This window comes from Somniosus microcephalus, chromosome 1 (assembly GCF_052327205.1).
Source record: "Somniosus microcephalus isolate GS21.2 chromosome 1, FLI_Smic_1.0, whole genome shotgun sequence".
NCBI lineage: Eukaryota > Metazoa > Chordata > Chondrichthyes > Squaliformes > Somniosidae > Somniosus > Somniosus microcephalus.
The window spans coordinates 327,189,757-327,215,604 of NC_140987.1; the positions used below are offsets into that span (position 1 = coordinate 327,189,757).

The 25,848-nt window shown below is 49.4% G+C and overlaps 1 protein-coding gene across 2 annotated transcripts in view; it reads left to right on the top strand.

Annotated features, from left to right (window-relative positions):
- Window positions 1-25,848, top strand: part of trmt2b (tRNA methyltransferase 2B) — an 83,190-nt gene that overhangs the window by 38,594 nt on the left and 18,748 nt on the right. For both annotated transcript variants that reach the window (XM_085994380.1, XM_085994388.1), the window contains exons 8-10: window positions 2,161-2,255; window positions 3,775-3,989; window positions 22,963-23,064. In XM_085994380.1, coding sequence (XP_085850506.1) covers window positions 2,161-2,255; window positions 3,775-3,989; window positions 22,963-23,064 — 412 coding nt within the window. The remainder of the gene's footprint in view (window positions 1-2,160; window positions 2,256-3,774; window positions 3,990-22,962; window positions 23,065-25,848) is intronic.

Sequence of the window (25,848 nt, forward strand, 5' to 3'; positions counted from 1 at the left end):
TTGCCTACCAGAGCCAACTTGCTATTCCTTACCTAAGGAGAAACTTAAGAAAATAAAGACAGAGCTTGCATTTATATAGCACCTTTTATGACCTCAGGACGTCCTAAAGTTCTTTGCAGCCAATGAAGTGCTTTTGAAGTGTAGTCACTTGTTTTTGTAGGATACATAGCCAATTTTCGCACAGCATGGTCCCACAAACAGCAATTTGATAATGACCAGATAATCTGTTTTAGTGCTGTTGGTTGCAGGATAAATGCTGGCTAGGACACTGGGGATAACTCCCTTGCTTTTCTTTGAATAGTGCCATGGGATTTTTTACGTCAACCTGAGAAGGCAGACGGGGCCTCGGTTTAACGTCTCATCCTTAGTACTGCACTGAAGTGTCGGCCTAGATCTTGTGGTCAAGTCTCTGGAGTGGGGCTCGAACACCTGACATTCTGACTCCACAGGTGAGAGTGCTACCCACTGAACCACGGCTGACTAGTCTCTATCTCTGCCTCAGGTATTTCCCACAGGACAGTAAAAGCATTTTACAGAACTCTTTTCATAGAATCATAGAAAGTTACAGCATGGAAGGAGGCCATTTCGGCCCATCGTGTCCGTGCCGGCCAACAAAGAGCTATCTAGCCTAATCCCACTTTCCAGCTCTTGGTCCGTAGCCCTGCAGGTTAGAGCATCCCAAGTGCACATCCAAGTGCTTTTTAAATGTGGTTCGGGTTCCTGCCTCTACCACCCTTTCAGGCAGTGAGTTCCAGACCCCCACAACCCTCTGGGTGAAGAAATTTCCCCTCAAATCCCCTCTAAACCTTCCACCAATTACTTTAAATCTGTGCCCTCTGGTTTTTGACCCCTCTGCTAAGGGAAATAAGTCCTTTCTATCCACTTTATCTAGGCCCCTCATAATTTTATACACCTCAATAAGGCCTCCCCTCAGCCTCCTCTGTTCCAAGGAAAACAGACCCAGCCTATCCAGTCTTTCCTCATAGCTAAGATTCTCTACTCCCGGCAACATCCTTGTAAATCTCCTCTGTACCCACTCTAGTGCAATCACATCTTTCCTGTAATGTGGTGACCAGAACTGCACGCAGTACTCTAGCTGAGGCCTAACTAGTGTTTTATACAGTTGAAGCATAACACCCCCTGCTCTTGTATTCTATAATAAAGGCAAGCATTCCGTGTGTCTTAACCACCTTATCTACTTGGCCTGCTACCTTCAAGGATCTGTGGACATGCACTCCAAGGTCCCTTTGTTCCTCTACACTACTCAGTGTCCTACCATTTAATGTGTATTCCCTTTCCTCGTTGGCTCTCCCCAAATGCATTACCTCACACTTCTCCGGATTGAATTCCATTTGCCACTGTTCTGCCCACCTGACCAATTTATTGATATCTTCCTGCAGTCTACAGCTTCCTTCTTCAGTATCAAACACACAGCCGATTTTAGTATCATCTGTAAACTTCTTAATCATACCCCCTATATTCAAGTCAAGATCATTGATATATACCAAAAAAAGCAAGGGACCTAGTACTGAGCCCTGCGGAACCCCACTGGAAACACTTCTTGTGTAATTCATGTTGGAGTTAAGTTACGTTGTTTCTGCTATTTAGCCCTGGAGGTAAGTTTAGCTTTGCTTGAAGTTGGCCTCAGCACGGCAGGTGAACTAACCAGTGAACTAATGGTAAATCAGGAAGGGGCAACTATTTCTCCCAACCCATCCTTGATTTATATAAAACTGTCACAGCAGCATTAAGCCAATGGTAAGACATGTCCCTCGGTCTTTTGCTCACTCTGCTGTCTGCGGTATGTTTGATCCAAACCTTCCCTTTGCCCTGATACCATTATCCTTAAAAGCTGTGCCAAACACTCCTTTATACAAGGTACTCCCAACCAAGATATGAATTCTAAAAGAAGTCTTGATTTCCTTTTTTTTTTGTACATTACAATCTGCCTGACTGATGACTGATGACTAAAAGGAGACGATCTGGTTATTCATTGAGCAGGTTTGGCAGAATTTGATAAAAGACCTGCAATGATGTGATGAGCTTATTACCTTAGTTGTGTCATTGGGGAGTGGGGGGGGGGGGGGTGAATCGAGGAAGAAAAAACATGTCGTTATGTTGAGTGTTCCTGTAGAATTTTATTTATGTTTGATTTTGCAGGAGGAAATTAGCAAACATCAGAAATCGCTGGTGGAGTATTTTACCGTTGGACCAGGAGCTGTGTGTGAGCTAACCTCTCTCTACTTTCAAGAGAGGTACTTGTTCTTCTCTCTTAATGTTGCTGATGTTGACGAGCAGCTTGCTGTTGATGTTTTGACACACGATTAGAGTTCCAACCCATCAGTAAACAGCTTTTCTGGGTTTACCAATCCGTTCAGATGTCTGGCTGCCGGAGTGTCACAAGTGAAATCAACCCAGTTTTGGGTGGATGCAAGTCGATAACTAATAAGCCACCTAGTGATTCAGCACAAATGTAGCTCTGGGATGGCAAGTCTTGCTAGAATGGATCACCAGGACAGCTGGTGTGGGAGGTGAAGATGTTGTCCTGACACAGTTGGGGGCACCCAACCATCTTTAGATTTACAGAGTTGTCCTGAAGTAAAGATTAGTTGCTTTTCTTTTTTTTTTGAGGTTGGCTAAATACCTGTTTAAGAATGAAACTAAAGTTTACAAGGACGAGGGCAGATAGAACTGATCATCTACCATAAGGAACTTGATAATCATGTACTGCTGACATGGTGAATGAGTTACCTGTGGATTACACTTGGCCGAACTGTTAAAACGGGTTGTAAAGTTGGGTTAATATTCTGCAGTTTTGCTCAATTGCTACTGGAGAGTGGGGAGAAAACTTCATTGAATTTTATCTTCTGCGAGGTTCATCGATGGTAGCTGCATCCTCAGGAAACTGAGTGGGCAGAGTCCAGGATGGAAGAAACAACTCGCATTTATCTGCTGTATCACCTTTCACATGTTCAGGACGTCCTAAATCACTTCTCAGTCAATGAAGTACTTTTGAAATGTAGTCACTGTTGTAATGTAACAGCACATTGCAGACAACACACACGGCGATGTGAAGGTTTCAGGAGACTTCATGTTACAGTTGCTGAGCTCAGTAGCAGGGTGGCCAACCCTTGATGTTCCTAACTTCGTGTTACATTATTCTGGCTTTTATCCCTCCGCTAAAAGGTCATTACATCATACCTCTTCTGTGACCTTTACCCTCGGTTTCTATTAGTTACCATTCACTCAGCATTCCAAAGACTTGCTGACTTGTGGTACCAGGGGTGAAAGACCCACAGGACATAACATGAGCTGCCTTGTCTCCTTGCATGTACAGAATAACATATAGTTGTCAAACAGATAGATGTATCTATCAGTAGGTCAGAACTACACAAGGAATCAGAAAACTGTCTTGTATGACGAAAGTTGATACCAGCCTTGCAAGGTAACAGCAGCCAATCTGCACACAACAAGGTCCTGCAAACAACAGTGAGATAATCTGCTTTTAGTGATGTTAGTTAAGGAATAAATGTTGGCCAGGATACCACGGAGAATTTCTCGTTCTTCTTCGAATAATACCATGGGATGTTTAGCATCCATCTGAAATGGCAGACAGGGCCTCAGTTTAATGACTCATCCAACTCCCGATAGGCAAGTTGTCCATGATCTGTGGAAGAAATGGGTTTGGTGGATGCCAAAGCCTTTCCTAATCCTTACCTCCTTGTTCTGTAATGTTATGATACTATTTGTAATGATGTGTGTTTTCACTGATAGTACGATGACCCGCTGTCTCCACAAGGAGTCACCCTATCAGCTCCTCTATGGCGTCCCCTATATCTTGGAGGAAGTATTGGGTCTGAAGTTCCGAATCTCTCCAGATGCCTTCTTCCAGGTGAATTCTGAAGGAGCGGAGATCCTTTACCAAACTATTCGTGACCTGATCAGAGTAGATGGTGACTCTATCGTTCTGGATGTCTGCTGTGGTACAGGTATGTGGGATTATGGTGTGAGTCAAGAATATTGGACAATGATGGAAAAGTACTGCAGATATTTTTCCTGCTTGTTTTCTTCTACTTGTCAAGATGGCCTGCCATCTCTGGTTAGGAAAGCTTGGTGGCTCTTCGTGGACAATAATACTCCTTCTTTGACCTACCAAGGACTGTGATTGATCCGTATGGAGATCTCGATCTATTCCTTTCTCCTCTGACTCTTGGACAACCTGGCCAAAACTAATGAATCTGACACTCCAGGGGCCAACGTGTTGTATAGAAACTTAGAAGAAAGGAGCAGGAGTAGGCCATTCGGCCCCTCGAGCCTGCTCCGACATTCAGTGCGATCATGGTTGATCATCCAAATTCAGTACCCGGTCCCTGCTTTCTCCCCATACCCCTTGATCCCTTTAGCCTTAAGAAATATATCCAACTCCTTCTTGAATATATTTAATGTATTGGCCTCTACTGCCTTCTGTGGTAGAGAATTCCACAGGTTCACCACTCTCTGGGTGAAGAAATTCCTCCTAATCTCTGTCCTAAATGGCTTACCCCTTATCCTTAGACTGTGACCCCTGGTTCTGGACTCCCTGACCATCGGGAACATCCTTCCTGCATCTAGTCTGTCCAGTCCTGTCAGAATTTTATAAGTTTCAATGAGACCCCCTCTCATTCTTCTAAACTCCAGCGAGTACAAGCCCAATCGACCCAATCTCTCCTCATATGTCATTCCTGCCATCCCAGGTATCAGCCTGGTGAATCTTCACTGAACTCCTTCCATGGCAAGAACATCCTTCCTCAGATAAGGCGACCAAAACTGTACACAATACTCGAGATGTGATCTCACCAAGGCCCTGTAAAACTGCAGCAAGACATCCTTGTTCCTGTACTCAAACCCTCTCGCTACGAAGGCCAACATACCATTTGCCTTCTTAACCGCCTGCTGCACCTGCATGCTTACCTTCAGCGACTGGTGCACAAGGACACCCAGGTCTCGTTGCACTTCCCCTTCTCCCAATCTATTGCCATTTAGATAATAATCTGCCTTCCTGTTTTTGCCACCAAAGTGGATAACCTCACATTTATCCACGTTATATTGCATCTGCCATGCTTGTATGAGGCCTACTGGCCAAATCCAGCCTCAGCAATTGTTTCATCGCGAGCTGTTTTCCTCTCATTAGTCCCCTTTCTTTCTCTCCATTCTTTAAGGCAGTGTCTTCCTCCTTGGTGGCAGTTCCACAAGAACACATTGAGGTGTATAAAATTATGAGGGGCCTAGATAGAGTGGATAGGAAGGACCTATTTCCCTTAGCAGAGAGGTCAATAACTAGGGGGCATAGATTTAAAGTAATTGGTAGAAGGATTAGAGGGGAGTTGAGGAGAATTTTTTTCATCCAGTGGGTGGTGGAGGTCTGGAACTCACTGCCTGAAAGAGTGGTACAGACAGAAATGCTCATCACATTTAAAAAGTACTTGGATATGCACTTGAAGTACCGTAGCCTGCAGGGCTACGGACCAAGAGCTGGGAAGTGGGATTCAGCTGAATAGCTCTTTTATGGCTGGCATAGTCATGATGGGCCAAATGGCCCCTTTCTGTGCTATAAACTTCTATGATTCTATGAACAAACAGCCATCTGGTACCTCACCCAAGTGGTGACTCCATAATCAAGCCTGGGCAATGAGCATCAGCAAGATCTTTGGTGGGGCCAAACCTGATCCTGTGTTCTCCCAGGATTCATATCCCATACCCCAGCCCACATCTCACACAGTCCAGTACAGGGCACTGGATAGTGACCAGGACCAAGAATCCTGGATGATATTCCTTCCCTGTAGCCCAGGGACACTGAGACCAATTGTACCACCTCTACCTCTGGCCCAGCAACTCTGCCGAGTCCAAGGATTCAAAAGTGGGAGCTTCCAATCAATACGGTTTAGTTCTACATCTCACGGTGCATTTGGCCACTAAGCCTTGAGATGCACGTTTGAATTATTCAGATTGTAACTGATTCCCAAAACATGTTTGTACAGTATGATAAACTGCCATTCTTTATCACTTTTTATTATTAGTTGAGGTTGTCCATCAAAGGTTATAACTTGTAAAAAAAAAATGTGATCATTGTCATCTAACTTGATCCAAAACACATTTGGCTCAAAATACGGACCCGTAGCGCCTCTTTTTGGGGGTTACAAATGGCCTTAGAAGTCCAAAATGGTGTCTGCAGCACGCACGCACACTTGTGGGGTGAATCGCACCGGTCCCCATATTGGTAGGGTGTTGGCACACGCACAGTGAATGCCCACCAGAAGTATGCAGAGCAGACCGATCATGACGTCAAACAGTGTGCAATGCTGATTTGATGCCAGTGCTGCCATTTTGGAGCTCAACGCTCCACCAGTGCCCTCTCTGAAGCTCACACTTATGAACACATGTTCAGCAGCAGTAAGGACCCCCACCCCCACCTCCAATATTTAAAGGTGTTAAGTCTGTGTGTTATATTGAGAATTACTACACAGACCACAAGAGTAAACTTTAACAGGACTTTACTAGTTGAAGGTCAGGGCGGAACTGCCCAATAAATCATTACACAGCACTTATATACCGGTGTGGTCACCACCGGTATTACAGTATACAGCAGCCAAGATAAAGTAGTGCAACCCTTAAAATAGTTCTCTTAAAGGTGGAACGGTTACATACACTACAATCCTCCCTTTTTAGGTTAACAGTATATATTCCCATTAAACATAACATCATAACATATATACACAACTTAATGTAAAAACAGTTCACAGATTCAGTCTCTCTGGAGGCTTCCTGACTCGGTCCGGATAACGCCTTGGTGGTGTAGTAGTTTTCGGTGGTGTAGTAGGTTCTTTTGGCAAGGTCGATTCGGCTTGAATGCCAGTGTCGGGTTCATCTGATTCCAGTATCACCGGATCGGAGGTAGATACTATGGGTATCGCTGCTTCATCATTAGGCGTATAGAGTTGTGGAGTAGGTTGTTCCTTTTCGGATGACTCTATGATCTGGTCAACATGGCGCCTTATTATGCTTTCACCAATGTCCACGGTATACATCAGCGGTCCTAGTCGTTTGCAAATAGTTCCAGGCTGCCATTTCTCGGTACGGTAGTCCCGGGCCAAAACTGGTTGACCTATCTGGAAGGTTCTAGTTGGCCTTTCATTCATGCCTTGAAATTGCCGGTTCTCTACGTCCCTTCTGACGTTTGGCTTGATCAAATCCAGCCGGCATCTTAGTCTTCTATTGAAAAACATCATGGCGGGAGTTTGGTTCGTAACCGCATGTGTTGCATTCCTGTACGCCAACAAGAAGTTATCTACCTTATGTTGTAGATTTATGTCTTCATTACCCATGGCCTTTATGGCCTTCTTGAAGGTCTGGACAAACCTTTCAGCTAATCCATTGGTGGAGGGATGGTATGGGGCGGACGTGTAGTGCTTAACCCCATTGTTTTTTAAGAACTTCCTGAATTCTTCGGACACAAATTGCGGTCCATTATCAGAACAGATCTGTTCCGGCAGCCCATTCCTGGCAAATATGGTCCTTAATACTGTGATGGTTTTTTCCGTGGTGGTGGAGGACATCTTTATTACCTCCGGCCACTTGGAGTGTGCATCCACCGCGATTAAGAACATTGAGTCCATAAACGGACCAGCAAAGTCGATATGTACCCTTTGCCATGGAGATGAGGGCCACTCCCATGGATGCAGAGGAGCTTGTGGTGGGGCGTTTTGGACCTTCTGGCATCCTACACAGCTCTTGGTCATTTCTTTGATGTCTCCATCGATACCTGGCCACCACACGAACGCTCTGGCTAGGTTCTTCATTTTCACTCCACCCAGATGCCCCTCGTGAAGCTCCTTTAGCACTTTTTGCTGGAGTTTGTGTGGAATCACCACTCTGGATCCACACATCAAAGTTCCTCGGCACACTGACAGCTGTTCTCTTTGCGAAAATGCTGGCAACAGTGGTTCGCCATGTGCTGGCCATCCCTTCACCGTTAAATCGTAGACTCGTGAGAGAGTCAGGTCATTTCTTGTTTCTTTTTCGATCGCCGAATTTGTTACTGGTAGACATTCCACTATGGTTGAGTGGAACATCTCCACTGGGTCCCCTGTAGGCGCCTCTTCTACCGTTGGCAACGGTAGGCGTGATAAACCGTCAGCATTCCCATGCTGTTTTGATCCTTTGTATTCTATGTCATATTGGTGTGCCCCTAGGAAAAGGGACCACCTCTGTAGCCTTTGCGCTGTCATACTGGAAACGCCCTTTTTAGGGTTGAATATGGATACCAACGGCTGGTGGTCTGTCAGCAGTGTAAACTTCTGGCCCTGCAGGTAATGATGAAACTTCTTTACTCCCCACACCAGGCTGAGAGCCTCCCTATCTATCTGAGCATAGTTGCGCTCAGCGGAGGTCAATGATCTGGACGCAAATGCGACTGGCCTTTCCGAGCCATTTGGCAACTTGTGTGAGAGTACTGCTCCAATACCATAAGGGGAAGCGTCACAAGCTAAACGAATAGGTAGCGTTGGGTTGAAGTGAGCCAACACTTCCTCTGAGGTGATCAATGTCTTGCTTTTGCGAAAGGCCTTCTTACAGTCCTCGCTCCACTTCCATGGTACTTCTTTCTGCAAAAGAGCATTCAGCGGGTGCAGCACCGTGGATAAATTTGGCAGAAACTTATGGTAATAGTTAATCAACCCTAGGAACAATCTCAACTGGGATACATTTTCCGGAGCGGGAGCCTTCACAACAGCTTCGATCTTGTCAGGTGACTTGTGCAGCCCCTCCTGGTCAATGACATGACCATAGTACGAGATCCGTTCCTGAAAGAACTCACATTTCTGGCGATTAACTCGAAGGCCATATTCCTTCAACCTGGTGAGCACCAGTTTCAAATTTGCAAGGTGTTCCTCATCGTCATCTCCTGTAATCAGGATATCGTCCAAGTAGCATTGAGTGCTTGGAATTCCCTGTAATACCTGTTCCATGGCCCTCTGCCAAATTGCCGGAGCCGAAGCCACTCCAAAAACCAGCCTATTATATCGATACAAGCCTCTGTGCGTGCTGATTGTGAGATACTGGCGCGACTCTTCCTCAACTTCCATCTGTAAGTACGCTTGCGCCAGGTCTATCTTGGTGAAGCGTTTCCCGCCAGACAATGAAGCAAAGATATCCTCAATCCGTGGAAGCGGATATTGTACCATGTGAAGCACTGGATTAACTGTGATCTTGAAGTCTCCACAGATGCGGACCTTCCCCGGTTCCCCTGGCTTGTTACTCGATGAATGCTTCATGACGGGCACAATGGGCGTGGCCCACTCACTCCAGTCCACCTTAGACAGTACTCCTGAACGTTCCAGCCCTTCCAGCTCAGCTTCCACAGCGGGTCGTATCGCATACGGTACCGTTCTGGCTTTGAAAAATTTTGGGTTTGCATGTTCTGCAATCTTGATTTTTGCCTTAATTCCTTTCAGTGTTCCCAGTCCCTGTTGGAACACCTCTTTAGCCTCATCCAATATTTTGGACAATCGTTCAGGTTTGACATCATTCTTTTCGGAATCTATCGTTATTGCATTTAGGGAGTGCCAGTCCATATTTATTTTCCTGATCCACTCCCGTCCCAGAAGTGGTGGACCTCCCTCAGGTAGTACATATAAGTCCATTCCTTGGTGTTCTTTGCCCTTGTGTGTCACCTTGACTTTTATCTTTCCGATGGGGTATACTTTTTGCCCCGTGTATGTCTGCAATACTATCTCCGTATCCCGTAGGGGAATATGTTTGAATAACTTTTTGTAATCTTGCTTGTTCATGACCGTCAACGCCGAACCGGTGTCCAATTCCATCTTCACTTGGACTCCTGCTATCTGTAGTGTGACCCAGATAGTTTGTCGGTCAGCTTCCTTACTCACGTTGTGAATTCTTAGACTACCCAGTTCCTTGCTGTTGGAGTCTGAATCCGAATTCTGTTCATCCGAACTCTTCTCAGCCACCTTATGTACCTTTCTGCACTTTTCCTGTGGTGACATTTTGTTGCTGGTCTTCTTCCCTGACCGGCATACTATGTGACCAAGCTTGCCACATTTTCTACATTCCTGGTTTTTAAACCAGCATTGGTTCTTATCATGTTTTGTCTTCCCACAACGATAACATTTCGTTGTACCCGAAGCCATTTGATCTACGCTGAGTACCGCTGCCTTCAGCTGCATTTTCGCGGTGCCTCTCGCTGCGGCGTCGTGCGATGCTGCAATAGTGACAGCCTTATCAAGTGTAAGATCATTCTCTTCAAGCAACCGCTTTTGTGTTCCTTCTTTCGACAATCCACACACGAATTTGTCTCTCAGTGCCTCTGTCAGGCTTTCCCCAAACTGACAGTAATTCGCTAGCTTGCGCAGTTCAATTAAATACTCCGCGTTGCTTTCCTCTTTCAGTTGCGTTCTCGCATAAAATTTAAATTGTTCTGCTAACATCAGCGGTGTGGGGTTGAAATGATTCTTCAGGACAGCAACAATATTAGCGAAAGTCTGATCCGCCGGTTTAGCTGGTGATAGAAGATGCTTCAATAGCCCGTATGTCTTCGCACCCATTGAGTTTAGTAAGGTTAGTGCTTTATCTTCATCTGATATTTTATTTGCCTTACAATATATCTCTATGCGTTCTACATACGTGGCCCAATCTTCAACATCGGGATCGAAATCGTTGATGTTACCACGCTTAGGCATCCTTGCGATCTTCTTGAGAAACAAAAGAATTTTTTTTTTTTTTTTTTACCAAATGGCGGTTTCCCGCGCTCGTCTTCTTCCCCCGCCTCCGAAAATGGCGGCTTCCCGCGTTTGCCTTTCTCCCCCGCTGGCTGTAATGGCGATTGCCGATTTGCTGCGTTCGCCCTCCCCCAGCGGTTTCAAATCGTGCCTCCCAGCCCCTCTTGCAGTCCGGTCCGTTCCCCCCCCGGCTGCGGCTGAGTTCTCCGCGGGTTTTTTTTTTGTTTTATTTTCTTCCGCGCCTTACGCTGACCCGGACGCTGCGCCTCGCGGCCTCGGTAGCTGCCCGGCCTTTTTCACCGGTCGCGGTCGAGCTCTCTCTCGACGCTGTTGCGTCTCCCAGCCCGCTTGCAGCCCGGTCTTTCACACCGGCTGCGTTTGCATGCACCGCGGCTTCCGTGCCTTACGCTGCCCCAGTCTCAGCGCCTCTGGCCCCGACTTCTGTCCGGCTCCTTTCCCCAGCCATGGTCGAGTTCTCCGCCCTTATATCCTCCGTTATTTTTTTTATTTTCTCCCCTACTCACAGTCAACGTGGCCGACTTGCTGCTCGTCGCTGATCGGCTTACCACCACCTTGATAGAGGGATGATCACTGCCTGTTGCTGATGGAAGGCTTCGTGTCAGAATTCTTCCTTCTTCCTTAGCTCTGCAGACCCGAGTCTTTTCTCAGCAGAATGATGAGGGCGGATGCCTCCTCTCGATGCCCGTTAAACTGCCTTGGATGTATCTCTGCCGCAGGGTAAGATCGAACTCGTCGCCATTGTTAAGTCTGTGTGTTATATTGAGAATTACTACACAGACCACAAGAGTAAACTTTAACAGGACTTTACTAGTTGAAAGTCAGGGCGGAACTGCCCAATAAATCATTACACAGCACTTATATACCGGTGTGGTCACCACCGGTATTACAGTATACAGCAGCCAAGATAAAGTAGTGCAACCCTTAAAATAGTTCTCTTAAAGGTGGAACGGTTACATACACTACAAAAGGGATCATCAACTACTTACAGGTTAGTTGCTGGTTGATTTCTTCTGGCTGTTGGTACACGTCTACAAGTGTTTGGTGCTTTCTATATTTGTTTAAGGATGCTAAAATTTACAGGGAATGGCATGATGGGTGCTGAAGGACTTTTTCTTGACTTCAAGGCTTCTGCACAAACCACTTGCTCCCAGACATGGGTGCACGAGTAGGCATTCCCCTTGGAATACAGCATGACAGAGGATGAGCAGAGCAGGACAAGCTGCTGGAAGAGGGAGGAGGAGGAGGGGGAGAAGGGCTCTCAGCAGGTGGCCAGATCTACCCAGAGTGTTCAGGGAGCAATTCTACCTGAACCTCAGTGAGGAACAATGTTTGAATCATCTGTGCTTTAGTAAGGATGTGCTCACTGAAATCTGCCTCCTGCTGCAACCTCAGAGCAGGGCAAGGACTGCATTGCCAGTGGCTGTGAAGGTGACCATGGCCATGAACTTTTGTGTGTCGGGCTCCTTCCAGGCTGGAGCTGGGGATATTTGCCACATCTTGCAGTTTACCATCCACTGTTGCGTAAGGAAGGTCACTGAGGCTCTCTGTTCAAAGAGAGCTGACTACATTTCATTCTCTCTTGCCAGGAAGCAGCAAGCGGAGCGAGGACGCAGCTTCGCTAGGACTGCAGGCTTCCCCATGGAGCAGGATACCATTCACTGCACACACATCGCTTTGCGGGCGCTGCATGTCAACTCTGCCATGTACTCGAACCAAACAGGATTCCACTCCCTCAAAGTCCAGCTGATGTGCCACCACAGGCAACAAATCATTCAGGTCAATGCCCGGTATCCTGGCAACAGTCATGATGTCTTCATTCTGCGCCAGTCCGCTGTGCCACCTTCATTTGAGCCAGCACAGCAAACCAGAGGGTGGCTACTGGGTGACGCGGGCTATCTGCTGACGACACAGCTCATGACTCCAGTGCGCAACCCACGCACATGTGTGCAGCATGTATACAATGAAAGCCATGCTGCCACACACATTGTGATAGAGCAGACCATTGGCATGCTGAAACAATGCTTCCGCTGCCTGGAACACTCTGGAGGAGCCCTGCAGTACTCGGCAGAGCGGGTGTCAAGATTCATGGTGGTCTGCTGCATGCTGCACAACCTCGCCATCATGAAGACACAACCTTTACCACCAGCTATACGGCAAGCAGCTGAGGATGAAGAGGAAGGGAGGAGGCAACCTCGACAGCCCCTTTCTGGCCTGGCTGTCCATGAAGAACTCATCCGAGTGCGATACCGGTACAATAACCCCAATTCCCCATTCACCAACATTCCCACACCTGACCTTCCCTCTGTCACTGACCATCACAGTGTCCACTTGGCCACAATGCAAAAATAAAAGCCAACACAAAACAAACATTCCAAACCAAATTTATAAATCAAATCATTCCATATTGCATACAAACATCACCCTTGTGCTTTCCCTTAGTGCCTGTCTTCCGTGTGCCTTTGCCTGTCCTAGTGCTCCTACACAGTGGCTGCAGCATGGCTGGTGGAAGGCTGCTGACTTTCAGTGGAGGAGACCTCAGTTGGAGGACAACCTCGAGCAGCTTGGACTTAGAAGGCCTGGTTATGGACTGCACCATCCTGGCATGGGCTGCAGCAGTCTGGGCTGGCTGGCTGACAGGAAAAAGCAAGGGCACTGGCGGAGTGGCAGTGGTGGGAGGACAAATGCTGTCATCCTGAGAGAGGACAGTAAGTTTGTGCTCCATGGAACGGGCGGTGCCTCAGCAATGCTAGTAATCTGTTGGAGGACAGATTGCTGGACTGCTTTGACACCCTGCAAGCCCCTTTGAACACTGGAATCCACAGCCGTGATGGCAGCAGTTTGAGCTTCCACAGCAGCACTCGGACATTGGGTGTCTGCTGCTTGTGCTGCAATAGAAGCTGAGACATTAGCCATCACACGCTGCATCATGGTTGGGTCCACAAGTGTGCTAATGGAGTTGGCCACCACATCCATGATGAAAAGGATAGACTCCAAGCTCTGCACAAAGTCCCATGCCAAGTTGGTGCCAGACTCCTCCATGCTCCTTGACATTGCACACAGGCTTTCTGGCAGGCCTGCCAATGCACCAAGCATTTCACTGTGCATACCCATCAGCCTTCTTCTGTAGGTCACCCCATTGAAGTGCTAATCTGAGTCCTCTGCAGAACTCTTGTGTGACCTCGCCCTCTGGCAAGCTGGTGCCTGCGCTATCCTTGCCCCCACTCTGGCTGCAGGCCACTCGTGCCCAGTGTCTCACCATGTGCAGATCCCGCCTCTGTGCTGTCCTCTAAATGACATGCAGTGCCAGTTTCTGTGCTGGTGGCTGCGAGTGTTAAATTGAGTGATAGTGAAGATGAAGAGACACCGGCCTAGAAATTCAGTACAGCCACTTTTGGGGCGGTAAAGTCGGGCGGGCGCTAAAGTTAGCGCCCGCCGGAAAGTGGAGGCCACTTCGCCGAAATTCAGTAGCTTTGGCCAAGGAGTTTGGGCGAGCGCTGAAACTGGCGTTGCACTCCTATCTTTAGGCGCTAAGCTGGCGGTGCGGACTGATAACGCCGAGGCCGGGCGCAGCGCAGGTGCGGTCATGTTTTGATTGACAGCAGACACCCTGACGCCGGCCAGCTCTTAAAGGGGGAAGGGTCGACTTTGTCTGCAGCCACGCCCTGGATAGTGGAGCCCTGCAGCTAGGCCTGAACACTGCTGGTGGACCCAAATAGCGCCTGAAGCCATGCAGAAGGCCCGTGAACGAGCGCAGCGCTTCTCAGAGCATGCTTTGAGGGTGCTGCTTAGGGGGTTGGAAAAGAACAGGGAGATCTTGTGCCCGGACAGTGGCAAGAAGGCTCCCAGGAGGCAGTACAGGAGAGCCTGGAGGGAAATCGCCCTGAGGGTGTCAGCCAACAGCGATGTCCCCAGGACTGCTGACCAATGCCGCAAGAAGTTCAACGACCTCAGTCGGTTGGTCAGGGTGAGTACCCTTTCCAGTGTCCTCCTCATCCTTGCATGTGCACCTCACATTATGGGCAAAGGGACCTCAAAGGCCTAATGGCCAGCCCTCCTCCCGCAGCTATGGCACTGGCATGATCATCAATAGCACTCTCTGCACTTAACACACTGGCCAAGCTATTCGACCATGGGAGGCAGTGCACACAACAACAGGGCACCACACTGTACTTAGAGGCCGTCCTTTCTCTTGCAGGCCAAGCTGGCACGGAATTTGAAGAGCCAGACTGTCACCGGGGGAGGCCGTCCCCAGTTCCAGCAGCTCAGTCAGCTGGAGGAGAGCGTGGCTCGACTCGTGCGTGGCCGGGTGACTGGCCCCGTTGCTATTGGAGATGCCGACCCTGTGCTGGGACCCAATGGTAAGGACATGACCATTTGGACCTCTCTGGTTCCCCTTGCACTTCAGATCTACATCCTTTGCCACTGTCCCACCAATGCGCATAATGGCACTACTCATGCCTCCCTCGCTGACGCCCTGTCCTCACTCTAAAGCTACTCTTGTGCCTTCCTGCTTTCAGCTGGTGAGGAGGAGGTCCCTGAAGCTGAGAGTGCCAGTCCCTCGGAAGAGGAGGACGACGAGGACCAAGAGGAAGGCGGCACATCGGGGGAACCCTCATCCGCGCCAGGGGATGGCAATGGAGGGGACACGTCTTGCCTGGAGGAGAGCCAGGGGGAAGTGTTGCAGGGGAGGGCAGTTCCTGGGCCCAGTGGCGTCCAGGCACGCGGGAAGGGTCGGGCAGCACGGCTGCCTTCTCCCCAGAGGGGGGAAGTGTTGCAGGGGAGGGCAGTTGCTGGGCCCAGTGGCATCCAGGCACGCGGGAAGGGTCGGGCAGCACGGCTGCCTTCTCCCCAGAGGGGGGAAGTGTTGCAGGGGAGGGCAGTTGCTGGGCCCAGTGGCGTCCAGGCACGCGGGAAGGGTCGGGCAGCTCGGCGGCCTTCTCCCCAGAGGGAGAGTCCGCCCTCCAGTCCGGAGACGGTCCTCGCCCAGGAGGTGCGCCTCCTTGATGAAATGTCCGCGGCCTCGGAGCGGTGCCACAATGAGTTCATGGGGGTTGTGGGACAGTTGCCTCAGGCCATTGAGTCCCTGGCTCATAGTGTGGCCAATTTCGGGGACTCACAGGCCAGGGTTGTCGAGCAACTCGCGGCAGCACAGGCCAGGGGTGTCGAGCAACACACGGCATCACAGGACGCGAGTCGCGAGTTCATGAGTGGTGCCGTCCAGACACTGGCTGATCTGATGCAGGCACAGACCAGGGCAGTTCGCGCACTCACTTCTGCCACACTCGCTGTGTCACGGAAGCATCGCCAGGGCACCCGCCGCCCTGCTGCAGCACAGCGGTCTGGCCTTCACCAGATTGCTGCGCTTGCTGCAGTGCCAGGCCGGCCGAGTGCCAGTGTCTCTGGCGACCAGCGAGCGCCTGGCATCAGCCAGCTTGCCCCCATTGCTGCAGCTGCAGCTGCCACTGCCACTCCCCCAGCCAAGGTGCGACGAGCTGCTGGAGAGACTGATGCTGGCCAGCCACAGCTGCAGCAGTCAGCAGCCGGCCCCTCCAGGGCCGGACCTCGTCTAGGCCGACCCCCAAGGGCACCTGCCGTCACGCATTGTGCCCCTCAGGAGCCTTCCCCCAGCCTTGCAACACCCACAGGGCCCAGGTTGAGGCGGAGCAACAGGTCGGGCAGGGGCCGGAGAAGCCTGCACAAGGACTCGCCCTCTCGGCACACCAAGTAGAGTGTGCTGCCAACTGTTTTTTTTATATGGGGGTGTTTGTGTTCTGGAGGGGGGGGGCTTATTTTGGTAAGGCCGAAGATGAAGGCAAATGTTTTTTTATATGGGGGTGTTTGTGTTCTGGAGGGGGGGGGCTTATTTTGGTAAGGCCGAGGATGAAGGCCAATTGGAAGGCCAATTTTTGTTATTCCTCCCCAGGTTGTGGGAGTGAGATATGTTTTTGACTGTTTTTTGGGGGTCTTGTCTGTTTTTCTGTTTCATGTGGGAAGGGCCCTGAGTTTGTTAAATAAAGCTTTTTATTTATTCAGCTTGTCCAGGTGTCATGTTTCAAGTGGTTGTTGCGTTAACCGGCTGAGGGCTTGCGGAGCGGCTGCATTCAGGTGCGTTCATTGCCACAAGCCATTCCCTGACAGGGGGCCTAGAAGTGTCGTTCAATAAGCCGCCGGCGGACGGCCCTTGGACCTTGTGGCTCCCTCCTGGGCTGGTACTCCTCCTCCTCCTCCTCCTCCTCCTCATGGTCCTCCTGCTCGTCCTCCTGAGGTGGTGGTCCAACGCGAGGTGGCAGTGCCTGAGTCCTGCGGATAGCCAGGTTGTGCAGCATGCAGCAAACGACGACGAACTGGGAGACTCTATCCGGCGAATACTGTAGAGATCCGCCAGAACGATCCAGGCAGCGGAACCGTTGCTTGAGGACGCCAATCGTTTGCTCTATGACGTTCCTTGTGGCTTGATGGCTTTCGTTGTATGCCTCCTCCGCAGGGGTCCTGGGCGCACGGAGCGGGGTCATGAGCCATGTACACAAAGGGTAGCCCTTGCCCCCAATAAGCCATCCCCTTGGTGGAGGCTGTGCCTGGAACATGTCAGCCACAGTAGTCTGGCGCAGGATAAATGCATCGTGGCTGCTTCCTGGAAAGCGGTCATTGACAGCTAGGATGCGCTGCCTGTGGTCACACACCAGCTGTACATTGAGGGAATGGTAGCCCTTCCGGTTGCGGTAATCCTCGGCATTGTCGATAGGTGCCCGCATAGCCACATGCGTGCAGTCAGTGGCGCCCTGCACCATGGGGAAGTCGGCGATCCTGGCAAATCCGACTGCACGTTGCTCCTGCCTCTCTAGGGTCATGGGGAAGGAGATGAATTGGTGTCTCCTTGCGAAAAGGGCATCGGTGACCTGCCGGATGCAGCGATGCACGGCGAACTGGGAGATGTTCGCTATGTCCCCAGCAGCGGCTTGGAAGGAGCCGCTTGCATAAAAGTTCAGAGCCACCGTGACCTTCACTTCCACCGACAGAGACGTCCTGCACATCAGCTGTGGACGCAGATCTCTGTGAAGCAGCTGGCAGATCTCTGCAACCACCTCCCTTCTGAAGCGCAGCCTCTTAACACAATGCGCGGCAGTCATGGTGAGATAGGACACCTGCTGCCAGTATTCCCTGAGTGGGTAAGGCCTACGTTGCCGACGCCTGATGGCCCCTCTGCGTCTAGGCATGGCTGGCCCTCACACAGCGTCTGCGAGCCCTTCGCACATAATGCTGGAACTGAGGGTTGGAACCCCATGCAGCACCCATAATAAACTTGCAAACAGTGAAATCACAATGAGTCTAATTTCCAAGCTCTGGCCAGAAGCCAAAAATACCTCTCCTATGTTGTCCCAAATCAGTAAGGTCTGTTCCTTGGTCTCTGTCCAGAAATCCAAAGCACTAAAGTCATGGCAGCAAAATGGTTGGCCTTTATAGTTCAGCCTAAGTGCCCTTTAATTAGCGCTCCCCGAGGCCCGCAGGGCCTCTGCTGCATTCCAGTTCACAGTTCTTAACAGCGCCACGCCCACATTGGGCGGGCGCCACTGAATTTCCGGTTTGGGGCGCACAAACAGCGTTGCACGACGAAATGACGTCATAAGCTGCGCGCGCAGCTGAGCGGGCGCAAACACTTTGCGCCGGCGCTAAATGTCAACTGAAGTTGGGCGTAGGCGCAGTTCGGACTGCACCCGGGCGCTAAGTGCCTAGCGCTGGAAATCTACCCCTCTTAAGGCGTTAACGGCTGGCGAACGCTACTGAATTTCTAGGCCACCATCTTCCTGCTCTTCCACCACTGCCTAGCCAGGTTGAAGTTCTTGGATATCTGAAAGGAGAAAGGCACAAGGGTAAGGTTGTGGTGAGAGGGGGTGATCAAGCAAGAGGTTCATGCGCACACCATCTGCAGCTTGTAAATCAGAAAAGTTTGTGAGATGAGTGGGAAGTGGGATGTGAGAAGGAGGATTAGGTATGAGGATACCGTCATCTTCGATGGTTTCAGCCCCGCCGCTGGCCACAGCCTCAGCAATGGCCATTCCAATAATGGCCAGCACCATCTCCTCCATGGGGGTTAGGAGATGCAAGTGCATCTGTCCCCTGCCGTTAACTTCTGCTGCCTCTAGTTGTGCACTACCTTGTCCTGCAAGAGAGAGGGAAGTGTGTCATTGAATGTGGTGCACTCTCTTTAGCTGATGTGGCTGTCATGGTTGAATAGCTGGCAAGCTGTGAGATGTGGGTGTGAGGCTTGCAGCAGTGCTAAATGTGTGAGGTTGAGGTGAAGCTATGAGTGTTAGCTATGAGTCCTGATTGATAGAGATTGTTGGTAGGTGAGTGATGGGGGTGTGATGCATTGAGCAGTGTGTGAGACTAGTGGTGCAGTTGGTAGGATATGGCATTTAAAGGTGCATTCACTGACCATGATCACTCGTGTGAGGTCATTGAACTTCTTACGGCACTACCTGCATCCGTCCTTCGGATGAGACGTTAAACCGAGGCCCAGTCTGCCCTCTCAGGTGGACGTAACAGATCCCATGGCATTATTTCGAAGAAGAGCAGGGGAGTTATCCCCGGTGTCCTGGCCAACATTTATCCCTCAATCAACATCACTAAAACAGATTATCTGGTCATTATCACATTGCTGTTTGTGGGAGCTTGCTGTGTGCCTGTTTCTGCAAATTTGCATTGAGGTACTGTCTTTAACCACATAATGGAACATTCAATACAAAATAGAATCAGAACACCTACTTCACATAGCATAGCTTCTCAATACCCTCATCTACCATCAGAGTTACAGTAGGAAACTGGGAGAACCCCTACAGAATTTCAGGGCCATAGTGAATTACTGCAGGTTTTTAAATAAAAAACAAGGGGGCGATTCCACGACGGTAGGTAATTAAGGTGCTAATGAGCCAGCCTTGATGATTTCTTGTCAACTGTAAACAATGAGCAATTTGGTGGTTCCAGCTCCCTGTGCTTACCTTGGATATCGGGCAAGAGCTTCTGACGAAGGGTCATGGATCCAAAGCATTAATTCCACCTTCCTCCCTCCAGGCATGCTGCCTGACCTACTGAGTGTTTCCAGCATTTTCTGTTTTTATCTCAGATTTCCAACATCGCCAGTATTTTGCTTGCTTATAGTGGGGTGGGCTGTGAAGCTGAACCCCAAGAAAGCACCTAGTAGAAACACCCAAACATTTCATGCCTGCTTTACTTAAAGGCCTTGAGGTTTGGAAGGAGCCGTTTCTTGACACTATTACTCTTTTTTTATTCGCTTATGGGATGTGGGCATTGCTGGCAATTCCAGCATTTACTGCCCATCCCTAACTACCCTTGAGAAGGTGGTGGTGAGCTGCCTTGAACCGGTGCAGTCCGTGTGATGAAGGTACGCCCACAGTGCTGTTAGGGAGGGAGTTCCAGGATTTTGACCCAGCGACCATGAAGGATCGGCGATATACTTCTAAGTCAGGATGGTGTGTGACTTGGAGGGGAACTTGGAGGTGGTGGTGTTCCCATGCATCTGCTGCCCTTGTCCTTCTAGGTGGAAGAGTTCGTGGGTTTGGGAGCTGCTGCTGAAGAAGCCTTGGCAAGTTGCTGCAGTGCATCTTGTAGATGGTACACGCTGCAGCCACGGTGCGCCGGTGGTGGAGGGAGTGAATTTTTAAGGTGGTGGATGGGGTGCCACTCAAAACGGGCTGCTTTTATCCTGGATGGTGTTGAGCTTCTTGAGTGTTGTTGGAGCTGCACTCATCCAGGCAAGTGGAGAGTATTCCACCACACTCCTTACTTGTGCCTTGTAGATGGTGGAATAATGCTAAATGATGGAATAATGCTAAATCAGAGCACTAAGATCTGTTGGTATCAGCAGCTTGAGCTCCGTGGAGATACATAGAAACATAGAAGATAGGAGCAGGAGTAGGCCATTCGGCCCCTCGAGCCTGCTCCGCCACTCAGTGAGATCATGGCTGATCATCCAAATTCAGTACACTGTTCCTGCCTTCTCTCCATATCCCTTGATCCCTTTAGCCTTAAGAAATATATCCAACTCCTTCTTGAATATATTTAATGAATTGGCCTCTACTGCCTTCTGTGGTAGAGAATTCCACAGGTTCACCACTCTCTGGGTGAAGAAATTCCTCCTCATCTCTGTCCTAAATGGCTTACCCCTTATCCTTAGACTGTGACCCCTGGTTCTGGACCCCCTGACCATCGGGAACATCCTTCCTGCATCTAGTCTGTCTAGTCCTGTTAGAATTTTATAAGTTTCAATGAGATCCCCTCTCATTCTTCTAAACTCCAGCGAGTATAAGCCCAATTGACCCAATCTCTCCTCATACGTCATTCCTGCCATCCCAGGTATCAGCCTGGTGAATCTTCGCTGCACTCCTTCCATGGCAAGAACATCCTTCCTCAGATATGGCGACCAAAACTGCACACAATACTCAAGATGTGGTCTCACCAAGGCCCTGTACAACTGCAGCAAGACATCCTTGTTCCTGTACTCAAACCCTCTCGCTATGAAGGCCAACATATCATTTGCCTTCTTAACCACCTGCTGCACCTGCAAGCTTACTTTCAGCGACTGGTGCACAAGGACACCCAGGTCTCGTTGCACTTCCCCTTTTCCCAATCTATTGCCATTCAGATAATAATCTGCCTTCCTGTTTTTGCCACCAAAGTGGATAACCTCGCATTTATCCACGTTATATTGCATCTGCCATGCCTTTGCCCAATCACCCAACCTGTCCAAATCATACTGGAGTTTCTCGGCATTCTCCTCACAGCACACACGCCCACCCAGCTTTGTGTCGTCTACAAACTTGGAGATATTACATCTAGTTCCCTCGTCTAGATCATTAATATATATTGTGAATAGCTGGGGTCCAAGGACCGATCCCTGCGGTACCCCACTAGTTACTGCCTGCCACTCGGAAAAAGAGCCGTTTATTCCAACTCTTTGCTTTCTGTCTGCCAACCAGTTCTCTATCCAAGTCAATACCTTGCCCCCAATCCCATGTGCCTTAACTTTACATGCTAATCTCTTATGCCGGATCTTATCGAAAGCCTTTTGAAAGTCCAAATATACCACATCCACTGGTTCTCTCTTATCTATTTTACCAGTTACATCCTCAAAAAATTCCAGTCGGTTAGTCAAGCACAATTTACCTTTTGTAAATCCATGTTGACTTTGTCCGATCCTGTCACTGTTTTCTAAGGGCTCAGCTATTACATCTTTTATAATGGCCTCTAGCATTTTCCCCATTATTAATGTCAGGCTTACCGGCCTGTAATTCCCCATTTTCTCTCTACCACCTTTTTTGAATAGTGGGGTAACATTAGCTACCCGCCAATCCATGGGTACTGTTCCAGAGTCTATCGTATTTTGGAAGATGACCAACAATGCATCTACTATTTCTAGGGCCACTTCCTTAAGTACCCTAGGATATAGATTATCAGGCCCTGGGGATTGATTCTTCTTATCGTGTCCACGGACAGTCTATACATAGCCCAGCCAGAACTGGACACATTTTTGCGCCTTGTTGTTGGATTCGGCAAGATCTGCAACAGTGCAGGGTTCCTCTAACGATGGGCATTGCAGGAGATGTTGCATAGTCTGTGCCTCAGTTCCACATTCACAAGTTGTCGGGCTGGTTGAATATCCCCATTTGCTTAGTGACACCTTTGAGCAACCTACACCAGTCCTAAGTCTGTTAAGGCACTTCCAGGTTGCCCAGTTGCAATTAGCTCCTGGGGGAAGGCTTTCATCGAGTAAAATTTCCATCGCTGGGGGTTGTTCAAGACTGGCGAGCCAGGGATTGATGGGAACAGACAATTAAAATTCGTATGTGGCCCCAAGGCTGCATCGTGTACACAAAGCCAAGGAAAGAATTGGGGCCCTCCTACATCAGGGTACGAATTGCCATACAGAGCAGCAAAAAATAGAATGTTGCCTCACTTATGACTGGCACGCCCTGTACCCTGATTCCTTTGCGCAAACATCCTTCTGACTCCGTTGGAAGTGGGTGTCTAAGGCAAAGATGCCAAAATGTCTTGTTAACCTGGTGTCGAGCACTGCGCAGGAGGAGAAAATCAGATGCAAAATATTGTAGAACGATGGATCGGGAATTATCGAATGCCTGGTTTTATTTTGCAGGAGCCATTGGTTTGGCAGTGTGCCAAGGAGCAGCCAGAGTGTTGGGAATCGAGCTTATTGATCAGGCTGTGGAGGATGCTCGGTGCAATGCCATGCTGAATGGTACGTTACTGGGAGGGCAGGGTCATGATTTATTTCATCCGATTCACGGATATGATAAAGTAGTGGGTATGTTACTGGACCAGTAATCTAGAGACATGGATCATGAATTGTTGAGTATAGTCAAGGCTGAGAGATAGATTTTTGGGCTCTAAGACAATCAAGGGATATGGAGATCAGGCGGGAAAGTGGAGCTGATGTAGAAGTTCAGCCATGATCTTATTGATTGGCAGAGCAGGCTCGAGGGGCCGTATGGCCTACTCCTGCTCCTAATTCTTATGCGAACAAGGCCCTTGCCATCCATGAGCTTATCGTGGATGATTGCATCGCCATCATGGCCCTGACGGAAACTTGGTTGAGTGGTGATGACACCTTACCCTTAAATGAAGCCTCCCTGCCTGGCTACACCTTCCACCACTTGCCCCGCCCAGACCGCCGTGGTGGCAGTGTGGCTCTCATTACCAAATTGCACCTTTTTCTGTCCCCCTACTCCTCTGGCACTTTCTCCTCCTTTCAGCATCTCACCTTGTTCCACCCCTCTCGCCTCTCATTTAAATTTCTCATTCTCTACCGCCCACCCAAGTACCATAAAAATGTTATCACCAAGATATCTTCACTGTTCTCCTCCCTCAGCCTCTGCACCAAGTGACTTCTCATCCTCGATGATTTCAACCTCCATCTCAATTCATCATGCTCTCTCTCCTCTGAGTTCGCTACCCTCCTATCCTCCCTTAATCTCGCTCTCCATGTGAACTCCCCAACCCATATTCACGGCCACCCCCTTGACATTGCCATCTCTCGTGGTCTCGCTATTCCCACCATGTCAATCGCAGATAAGGCCATCTCTGACCACTTCCTTGTATCGCTCTCCACCTACGTCTCCCTTCCTCCACCCAACCCTATTTCCTTCTGTGTGCGTCCCTGGAAAAATCTCTCTCCCAACTCTCTTATAACTGCACTTACAAAATCCCAACTGTCCAGCCTTTGGCCCTCCATTCACCACGACATTTCTGCAGTTCCCGACCTGCTCAGCCACACTCTCACCACCACCTTTGATGTCCTAGTCCCTATAAAAAACCATTACTCTCTCTCCCTGACTATTCCCCTGGTACGGCTCTCATCTTCACTCCCTCAAGTCCAAGGGATGCAGACTTCAACGGATATGGTGGACAACTGGTTTAGCCATTCACCGCCAGATCTGGCTGGACTGCATAATGCATTATCGGGTCCTACTCTTGTCTGCCAAGACTGCTCACTATTCCAGGATCATTCATGCAAAGATAACCCCCCGGCTTCTATTCTCTACTGCTAACCGACTTCTTAAATCCCTCTCCCCTATCTGCTCCACACTCGCCTCCAACAAAAAGTGCGAGGAGCTCATGGACTTTTTTGTCTCTAAGATTGAGACCGTCCAATCAGCTGCCTCTGCCACTTCCCTTCCTTCCCCTAGCCCACCGGGCCAAACTTCCTCTAAGTTTCCCCCCTGCCCTAGCCCTGAACTCACATCTTTCTCCAGCTTCTCGCCGATCTCCCCTCTTGACCTCTCCATACTCATCTTGTCCATGAGACCCGCTTCCTGCTCCCTCGACCCTATTCCCACTAAACTTCCAACGCCTCTCCACCATCGCCCAGCTGGGTGGGACTGCACTCACCTGGTTCCATTCTTACCTATCTAATCATAGCCAGAAAATCACCTGCAATGACTTCCCTTCCCACTCCTGCATCGTTACCTCTGGGGTCCCCCAGGAATCTATCCTTGACCCCCCTCCTATTTCTCATCTATGTGTTGCCCCTTGGCGACATCATCCGAAAACACCATGTCAGTTTCCACATGCACACTGACGACACCCAGCTCTATCTCACCACCACGTCACTCGACCCCTCCAGAGCAAACATTTTCTCCAGTTACATATTGGGAAGACTGAAGCCATTGTCTTCGGTCCCTACCATAAACTCCGTTCCCTAGCCACCAACTCCATCCCTCTCCCTAGCATCTGTCTGAGGCTGATCCAGACTGTTCACAAACTTGGTGCCATGTTTGACCCTGAAATGAGCTTCCGACCACATCCACAGCATAACTAAGACCACCTATTTCCACCTCCGTAACATAGCCCATCTCCGACCTTGCCCCAGCTCATCAGCTGCTGAAACCCTCATCCATGCATTTGTTACTTCTAGCCTTGACTATTCCAATGCACTCCAGGCTGACCTCCCACATTCTACCCTACATAAACTTGAGGTCATCCAAAACTCACCTGTTTTGTCCTAACTTGTACCAACTTCCGTTCACCCATCACCCCTGTGCTCGCTGACCTCCATTGGCTCCTGGATGAGGAACGCCTCGATTTCAAAATTCTCATCCTTGTTTTCAAATCCCTCCATGGCCTCGCCCCTCCCTATCTCTGTAATCTCCTTCAACCCCACAACCCCCCAAGATATCCACGCTCCTCTAATTCTGCCCTCTTGAGCATCCCTGATTATAATCGCTCAACCATTGGTGGCCGTGCCTTCTGTTGCCTTGGCCCGAAACTCTGGACCTCCCTGCCTAAACCTCTCCATCTCTCTACCTCTCTTTCCTCCTTTAAGACGCTCCTTAAAACCTACCTCTTTGACCAAGCTTTTGGTCATCTGCCCTAATTTCTTATGAGGCTCGGTGTCAAATTTTTGTCTTATTACACTCCTGTGAAGCGCCTTGGGACGTTTTACTATGTTAAAGGCGCTATATAAAGACAAGTTGTTGATTGTTTTTATGTTCATGTAGTTCCTGTTTTCTTTTATTGCAAGAAT